A 9885-nucleotide genomic window follows, 5' to 3' on the forward strand; every position below is an offset into this window, starting at 1 on the left:
TCTTAAAACCCACCTGAGGCCTGAAAAGACTTTGATAAGCGCCAGCAGAAACACTACAGAGAGAAGTCCCAAAGTGAACAAGGCAGGCAAAGAGTATCAAAGGACGACCAGGAAAGTCTCAGCCTCACCTTCTTGACAATATCAAGCAATGGTCTCATACCTGAGTGAAAGTTCCACGTCGGGCAGGTAGGGAGATATTGATATAGACTACATGGGACAGGGAAGAGAGCGGGCATAGAGCCAGCCCATTCTGCCCTGACAGAAGGTGCTCACATCTCCCCTCCTGAGACATGACCCTCGAGCTTTCTCTGCCTCTCCAGAAGCCTGGTTCTCTCTTGCGTGTGACTTTCTCTCTCTCTTTCTCTCTCTGTCTCTGACTGATTGTCTCTCTTTCTTTATCTCTATCTCTCTGTCTCTCCATCTCTGTCTCTGTCTCTCTCTGTCTCTCTCCTGTCTCTCCTTTCCCTTCCTTGGATTTACTAAATAAAAGCCAATTTTCTTCACTAATTTTCTTCTATTGAAATTCTTCATTGTGAGAAAGACACACACCTATAAAGCTCGGGGAAGGTCTAGGACTAGTTTTCCTAGAGCAATTCTCTCCAGGTCACAGAGGTGGACAGGAATGCAGTGGATCTTCCTGCCAGCTCCAATGCTGCCTCACTCTTCCTCTACTTTACAATTGTGACCTTGGGGCCCCCTCTAGCAACTCATTATTGGGACAAGGAAGATGATTCTGCCTCTATGCCATGGTTCCTGCTGTGGGTGTCCTGGTCAAAGGCACTTAATTCTGCTCAATTCCACAGACAGCTCAGAATCCAAAGGGTCGCTTTGAGCTTCAGGACCCTCTTTTTGGGGTGATCGCTGAGGGATCCCGACTCTGCAGGAATTCAGTGCAGAGCTAGTTGAGGGTCCTCAGCTCTTGGTCTATTAGGTCAGCATCTGGACTCAATGCACAGACTCACACTGTACGAGGTCCTTTACCTCCGGGTCACCAGCACTGATTTCTCACTTCAGTGAACAGAGTTTCCACAGCTCTGAGGAGAGACCTGCCAGGTTCCTGTCCTGTCCATCAGAGAGACCGGATGCAAATGGGGGGAGTCAGCCTGCAGAGGGTGTTTGTGAGTCACCATCCCCCCGTCCCTGACTGAGTCTCTCCATGGACACCAGGGGGTGATCCCCTCAATTCTCCCTGTACCACGAGTTGTGGGTTGTTGAGGTCTCCTGACTCAGGAGCCGTGGGTGGCCTCCCTAGCTCTGAGTTCCCATGTGCAGGGCATGTGGGTGAGCAGGGTGAGGCCTCACTAGCCCATGTGAGACTCACACGTCTTAAGGTCCATGGGGCAGACACCAGAGATGGACATTAGAGATGAGCAGGGATAGTGAGCAGGAGTCCAGCCCCTGGGCTTCAGAGTCAGCACAGAGTGGGGGAGAATTTAGAGGAGGGCAGAGGTCATGTGGGATAGGTTCCACCTCACCTGAGGACAGGCCACAGGAGGGCACAGTGTGGTGGGAGACAGCCCATGGCAGCAGAAGTCGGGGGGCTGACCAGCCCAGTGTGTCCTAGAGTACTGTCTGCCGCAGAGCCGGCGTGTGGACAGAAGGGCCAGTTTGGGTCCACTCACACGCACATGCAGCTGTTCACTGTCCAGCGGGTGAGGGTCCTGACATCCAAAACTTTCATTAATATTGTCTTGGCTGCCCTGAGTAGGTCAGTTCTGATAGTGACTCAGGCATTAGACAAAAACCCGCACTGGGGCACACAATCCTGACCTGTCATCAGAGCATTTCTGCTGCTGCTGTTCCAACAGGAAACCGGGACCCTGCCTGAGAAATCCTAACAGCCCTGTGCTCCTGCTCCTGGGCTGCAGCTCTGCTGAGTAGGTGTGAGCGCCCCCTGCAGGGGAGTCCTGGAGCTGACACAGTCCCCATCTGTCACAGTTTCCCCAATTTTATCCTCATGTAATGACTTTGTCCTTGGATGAGGGTGAGATTCACAGTAAGATAAACAGTTTCAGTCTTTGTTAATGACATTGAAGTTTATCTTTATTGATTAGGAAAGACGTAATACTTCATTTTGAACGTCTAACAGGCACTCTGGAAGGTCACCAGTAGGAGGAGACCTGCTCAGTGGTGCCACCATGAAGGATTCAGATTCCAATGCTCAAATTTCATGTTCTTGATAAAGTTGAGTGGAGAGACAGGTTAGTCAACAATGACAAACGCATTAAGAATCGTATCTGCAATGGTCTCCATTAAACAGTATAAGGAGTTTAAGCAGATCAAGGGTTCGTGAACTTCAGGAGAACGGGGGGGGGGGTGGGCAGAGAGAGACTGAGTCTGCAGCCTTCCTCTCATCTGTCCTGTGCATCTCTTCCTTCTACTCATCTTAGGAAAATAAATTATCATTTCTCAAACAAAAATCATTTTCTAAACTCTGTGATCAAGTTGATCACGGTAATCTCACTAAAGATGAATTCTTGAGATCCCCTCCAGTAGGTGTTGGTCAGAAGCCCAGGAGAAGCCTGTGAGATCTTACCACACTGAAGTGGAACCTGTGGGTGTGATGCTGTATCCAGGGGAAGTCTCAGAATCAAGGAGAATTTGTACAGCACCAGGTTAGTCTGAGGATTGCTTGGTGGTTTTTTGAAAATTCTGCAGAGGTATAGGTACCCATGATGGTTATAAACAGGTACATGGCTTGCAGAGTTTAAAGTGTGATGGGGAAAGAACTAGGAAGTTAGAGGGTCACTTAGTTCTGGGGGCCATGATCCCTGAAGTGTATCGTTGCTCTCTAGGTCTGCTTGGTCTTCAATCATGAAAGTCCATTCCTCATGACTATTGAAAATAATTAAAGCTCTTTCTCCTACAAAAGTGCTGGGAACACAGTCCTTATCCTGATGGATTGTGTATTCCTGACTCAGATTATTTTATAGATGAGGTCCACGTGGGAGGGTGAGGTCAGGCCAAGACCAAGGACAATCCCCTACTAATACCATTCTTGGACGAGAGCACAAGGATGGGACCCTATCCTAGAGCTACAACAACAGACCAACGGGACGCTTATTAACTTGTTAACTTATTATCTGTGAAAACGTGGCTCCAAGCACCAACTTTAACTAAGATTTTATTAACTTCTTTGCTTTATTTTCATGTCCTTACATTACATAGGTATTTTTTCTCATTCTTGATTCATTTAATTGGTGTTTCATGCCTTCAGATGTAAACTAAATAAAATATTTTGTTTATAATATTTTTATTGTAAGTAAAGTATTATAGATTTTAATTGATTATATCTTACAGACATTGAAAGAAACTTTAGAAATGAAAGTCCAGATCATTCATTTTGTTTTTTCTCATTATTAGACACTGTCACAAAACAGAAAGACTTTAAAATTATTTTAAGGAATTAAGAAATTATGGAGTTTGCTACAACATGGGTGGAACAGTAAGATATCATGTAAAATGAAGTAAGCCAGGAGAACAATGAATACATGGGGATATTTTTATATGTGGTGTTTCTGTCAATTGGATGAGGAAATATAATGATTTAAGGGTGGATTTAAAGGATTGGCCCCAGAGTTTGAAGGGGAGGGGAGAGGAGGCAGAAGAGGAGCAATGGGGGCAGGTGCTAGGGCGCTCAGGGACACGGGTGGTGTCAAGAACAATGAGCTGATATCCCAGACACAGAGTCACAACACAGACCCCAGACTAGGGCGTGTCGTCCCTCCCCTGCTCTGCCCCTGAGCAAAGAATCTTGTTCCTGTCCTTCAGCACACACGGAACCATGTGGAGGGACAGTGGGGTCAGGTCCCAGGACAGGAGAGGGTCCCGTGGAAGGTCTGGAGCAAGACAGGCAACTGCAGTGAGGAACTGAGTTTCATCTCAGTGGCGGGCAGAAAATGGGACGTGGTCAGCAGGCCCCGCAGAGGGTCAGCACACACCTGCCAGGGACTGGCCTCAGGGAAACGGAGCTGAAGCAGGATCACCGCCAGGACTAAGGAAACAAGACAGACACGCTAGACAGAAGCAAGAGGCCTGGGGGCTCACAGGCTCGTGGACTGAGAGTCCTGACAACCCCTTATCACTGCTCTATACCAACAGTCATGAGAAGTGCAGGGGCGGCTACTACAGACATTCACCTGCTAACCTGCCCAGGGAAAATGGTCCCTGCCAAAGGGTCTCTGCACTGCAGGACTGAGGGGCAACGTCTCTGAAGTGGGTTTATTTCAGGGTTGTTTCCTCTGGGAGAAGGAGCATAAAGCATTTATAGGACCCTGCCCACATACCTCACCCCCTCCTCAGCCACATTGTATATTTACCATCTTAACTCCTAGAAAGCGCCCATAGGACTTAACTCTTTGTTTCCCAGTGTTGTCAGAAATCTCCCTAGGGTGACTAACAACACTCGGAAACCGTGTCTTCAAACTGTGACAGGTGGGTACAAGCTGTGCTGGGCCGTGTGACTCCATGAGTTTGGGCTCTGCACCCCTGGAGTGGGGGTGGGGGCTTGTGTGCAGCCAGTCTAGGGGCTCTGAGCCCCAGGTCTGATGGAAGCTGGCACAAGGTGCCTCTTTTCAAGGTAGCCTCTGGATTGACATGACTTCTCTCAAGCCCTAGATTGAGGAAGTTTGGGGTGGTAAGGAGGGAAGTGTTGGGGTGCCATGTACTCACATGGTTTCTCTGGCTTTCCCATGTGATGGGACAGTGATCGGCAGGGGAGCAAGGGCTGGAAAAGTCTCCCATAGGGGTCTGAGGTCAATTTTACCCTGGTACTTTAGGTGGGCAGGGAGTGTGGAGACAGATGTTGCTGGTGGACTGTGTGAGACTTATGCATTTGTGCGTGGATGTTTGTCCTCGATAGCAATTTAAGAGCAAGTGATAAATTGTGATTATTTATTCCCATATTACAAGGCATGCACAAAATTATACATACCATACATTTCACATACATTTCCTAGGAATATTGGTCAGTTGGTTCGATCAGACCCCAGGGAAACTCAGCTTGGATTCATGACCCTGGGTGCAGGGAGCAGCAACTGAGACCTCGCTCTAGATCCTGTCTGCTGGTCCATGCTACTGCCAGCCCTCCTGGGAACACCCCAGACTGTGTGTCTGTGCTTGGGTAACGACCTTCCCCTGAGCTGGGCTGAGATGCCCCAACACTAGGACTTCACAGACCCTGGCCCTGACCATTTCCTTACCACCACATGATAGGAGAAATGTGACCGTGGTCCCTTTCATAGAGGGTCATTTCCTCCACTGTCCCTCGTCCAGGGGCAGGATTCCAGCTCATCAATATAGAGATATGAAGATTTACGAAGTTTCAGGGCTCCAAAGAAACTCCAGAATATAGTCTGGCCAACACCAGATTTTATCTCAGAGAAAAAGATTTCTTGCAGAGACCAAATTTCAAACAAAATGTGTAACATTGGGAGTCTGCCATGGGAAGAACTACAGTTCAGGAACCTGCAATGACCCCAGCCCAAACTTCCATGTTGTTCTTCCTGTGTCATCTGTGGTACTCAACACAAAATCCTAGAAGAAAATATAAAAATACAAGGTTTCTCGAGAGAAGCCATCTGCCTTTTGGCCTTTGCTGAGGGACAAAGAAAGATCTTGAGCCTTTCCCTCAAATTAAGCCTGACCCTGTGAGCCCCATTCTGTGTCTCAGACCATGACTTTCTGAGGAGGAAGTCAGGAGTGTAGGATGACATTACTTTGTCCTTTCCCTCCTTGCCACAAGTAACTTGTCCCGGTTTTCCCCGGAGTTTAGGCTTACCCCAGTCACACCCATCAAGGTGTTCCCGAATCTCTCCCATCCCTTTATTTAGCTATAATCACTTCTCCATGCTCTCTTCCCCAAAAGAGTTAATCCGCGGCTTTCCCTTAATCTGACTCTGCTAATTTGCAAGGTCAACCTTCCTAGGATACTGAATTTATATTATATAAATTAATATTGCCTTTCTCCTCTTCTTGTGCCTTTTGAATAATTTACTTTAAAGCTATGTCTGTTTTGTATAGACACAAGAAGACAATATTATGTTTTTGTAACTTGGGAATTAATTGGCCTCGAATATTATTCCCTCCCGGGCATCTGCTTTCTCCACTTAAGCCTCAGTTGCCCTCAGTTCCTAGCACCCCAAAAGCAGGGTCCCGACGAGGGACGGGAAGGATCCAGGGCAAGCAGTGAGTTATGTGCTACCCTGGCATCGAGATGGGCCTGGCCAAAGTGCCTAATTCTTAACTACAAGTTAAGAGCTTGATCATAGACAAATGCTGTCATGATCCAATAGTAATTATGAGACTAGGACCCTGCCAGGGATAGGAAAGACTGATCTGGCCTGAGCACTGTAGTCTGAGATTGAGATGGCCCCAGGGGAGCAATTCTATAAGCTTTAATGCATCTCTTATTGTGTCCATACAAAATAATTAATATTATGAATTCTTATATGTTTGCTGGCTGAGAAGAGAAACACATTCATGGGACTCCGCCCTTGGGTGGATCCTCCTGCTGAAAGAGAATTAAGTCCTAGAAGCATCCCCTAAGGGAAAGGAACCTTACCCTATTGATGGTGACCACACCTATGTGTATGCCCCAACCCCCTCATGCTGTGGAGATTTAACTAGGCTGTAAGAGTGGGTTGGCGGGCCAGATCCACGGGGGCCAGATCCACAGATCCTGAGAGAGACTGAGAGCCGGGAGAGAAGCAGAGAGAGAGAGAGAATGAAATAAACTGATCAAGCAACCAGTCTGGCCTTCTTCCTTCCGTCACCTGCCCTCGACCGACAGCACACACAGCGGTTCCGGGGCACGGACGCGGGCGGTGAGACAGAGGTGCCTGGAGAGCCCTCGAGTGCTTGTGCCTCTCGGCGAGCTTTAGTTTTTTACAAGGAGGATCAGCGTCCCTGATATGTACCCACCCGGCATATTTCCTTTCCGTCAGTTTTCTGACACACTCAGGATGTGGTTGTCACACTGTGTATCTCGCACAATAATACACGGCCATGTCCTCAGTGCTCAGACTGCTCAGTTCCATGTAGGCTGTGTCCTTGGACTTGTCTGCAGTGAGTGTTAGTCTGCCCTGGAACTTCGGTGCGTAGGCTGTTCCACCATGGCTAGGATTTATGTCTCCCATCCACTCGAGCCCTTGTCCTGGGGCCTGCCGCACCCAGCTCATCACGTAGCTGGTGAAGGTGTATCCAGACGCCTTGCAGGAGATCTTCACTGATGTCTCAGGTTTTCCCACCTCAGCCCCTGACTGCACCAGCTGTACCTGGGAGTTCTCACCTGTGGACAGCAGACAGGAGTGGGTGGACTCCACTTGACTGGCCCCGTTCCCTCAGCCCAAGGAATGGGGACACTTACCTGCAGCCACTGCCACCAGGAAGAGAATTCTCCAGGTCCAGTCCATGGTGGGAACCGTGAGTTCAGGGGTTCCTGAAGGTGTGGGTGTGCCTGCTGTGTGAGGTTGTCAGGACACAGACACATCTGCATTTAACTCACTGCCCTTCGTGTAATTTGCATATTCATGAGGAGGTAGAATTCATAGCTGAAGGCCTGGTCCAATCTGAGAAGGGGCTGGTGGAAGCCACTAGGTCCATCCTCAAGGGGAGTGAAGAGGTCCACGTTCAGATCCTTGTTTGAGGAGATGAGTACTGCCCTGTCCAAGGACTCTGTGCACACAGAGCTCCCCCTCCGGAGGGCCAAGCCGTTTCAGAACTTTCCCCTGACGGCCCCCACATCTGTATGGCCTGGAGACATCTGGACACACCTGTGCTCTGAGGTTATGTCTGGGATCCTGTAACTCCACAAGGGATACTACAGAGAGACTACAAAACTATCCAGTGCTTTCCATTGAAGATATTAAGAAGTCCAGAAATACCACCTGCTTATAAGTTTTACTGCCTTATCAATATGATAAATGTTCTTCCCAAACGATAAATATGCACAATTAAACCTTCTGTGTCTTACACTGATTTTAATGTTAGTGTTCTTGAGAAAGAAACATTTAGTTTTATTGAAGAAGGAAATCCATTCTGAGGAGATTTCTGCATCTCTGCACCCATTTCTCCCATCTCTGCACCCTTCTAGCCTGCAACTTGATGCTCTTGGGACTTGGCGCCCCCTGAAGCCCGGTCCCCACCTTGCAGGATGAACCTCTGGAATCTCAGGGGCTTTAAGCTCATGGTGTCTCTAACACAGGATTGAATCCTGGCACTTTACTTCAGAAGCCTGTTCATGATCATATTCTTTTATGGGCCTTTTGATTTTCTTCTGAGCCACACCCAGCAGTTCTGAGGGCTTATTCCTGACTCTGTGTTCAGGAATCGCTCAGGTGGATGCATCCTAGGAAAATTTTGGCAAATCAAGTAGTTATATATATATATATATATATATATGAATTAAAAGGTAACACTGAGTGTTGTTTTTGAGATTATGTAAAAGTTATACAATAAGTAATTCACTCAAAAATAATAAAAAATCACCAAAATAAATGAGTATTTAAGTCTTTAAGTAAAGACTTTAACATAAACAAAAATATATTAAGTGTGGTAAACTAATAAAGACTTTTTCAAAAACCAGGCATGAGTCTAACACAGATGCCAACAGTTTGTTATATAACTCTAGTAGTAGGACGAATATAAGTAAATCAGAACTGAATAGGATAAAATTAATAAAGTTTTATGGCACATATGACTTGAACTATGACTTTTTCAATCATAAACAATAGAATTATTTAAAGAAATTTACATAGAGAAATTCAAGGAAAGAGAAAGAGAGAGCCATGTTCATGAGACACATAGGGTTCTCCAAATGAGAAAAGTACTTGAGTTCTGTTTTCCAGTCAGACATGTTAGAAGTCTGGAAACATGTTCCCACCCAGCACACATGAAATCCTGAACAATTGGATATCAGAAATACACTTTCTTCCTCTCTGTAAATACTAGGAAAAAAGTGATGGAGAGAGAACTAAAATAGTATTATCTAAAGAAATTTACTTACAGAAATGCAAGGAGAGAGAGAGAGGAGGGAGGGAGAGAGAAGGAGAGAGAGGGAGAGGAAGAGGGAGACAGAGAGGGGAAGGGAGAGGGAGAGGGAGAGATGGCACAGGATTGACAGACAAAGACAACCCACATGCAGAATATTGTCCTCATCATGTGAGCCATCCTTCTTCTTTATTGATCCCTAGGATCCTATATGGGTTCTCTCTCTCTCTTTCTCTCTCTGTCTCTCTCTCCTCTCACTCTTCCTTCTCTCTCACCTGTGGTGGTCTATGGATTTCAATACAGACACTGAAAGGTAATCATGTATATCCATTTTCCTAGTTTCAACACTCAGTTCTTGTCCAGAGTGATCATATCTAACTATTCCTGTCATACTGGTCCTTCTCCATCCTTCACCCCCCACACACTTGTAGGAAGCTTCCAACCATTGACCAGTTCTACTGGGCTCTGTGTTTCTGGGCACAGAATATTAATCTCATGCAAAAGTTTAAATCCTACAGATGAGTGCAATTATTCTATATCTGTCCCTTTCCTTCTGACTCATTTCACTCAGCCTGATACTCTCCATATTCCTCCATTTATAAGCGAATTCAATTTTCACTTTTTCTGGTAGCTGCGTAGTATTCATTGTGTAGATATACTACATTTCATTGAGTTAACTATTCTCAGACATTTGTGTTGGTTCAGATTTGGATATGGTTAATACAATATCGTGATGCAGTAAACATAGGCCTGCAAATATATTTCTGGCGATGTTACTGGCGCCTGCTCAAGCAAATCGATGAGCAACGGGATGACATTGACATTGACAGTGACAGTGAGAAATGAGAAGGTGTCGTTGAGTCCAGAAAGTTTAGGATCTGTCGGACTAGGATGAGT

At 46.5% G+C, this 9885-nt stretch overlaps 1 gene segment (V, D, J or C); it reads right to left on the reverse strand.

Moving 5' to 3' along the window:
* Nucleotides 1-6971: 6971 nt before the first annotated feature.
* LOC101551092 (immunoglobulin heavy variable 1-46-like) lies at nucleotides 6972-7412 on the reverse strand. The segment is given in 2 exon segments: nucleotides 6972-7288; nucleotides 7367-7412. Coding segments are annotated over 2 exon segments (363 nt in total).
* Between the last annotated feature and the right edge of the window lie 2473 nt (nucleotides 7413-9885).

Source organism: Sorex araneus, chromosome X (assembly GCF_027595985.1).
Source record: "Sorex araneus isolate mSorAra2 chromosome X, mSorAra2.pri, whole genome shotgun sequence".
Classification (NCBI taxonomy): domain Eukaryota; kingdom Metazoa; phylum Chordata; class Mammalia; order Eulipotyphla; family Soricidae; genus Sorex; species Sorex araneus.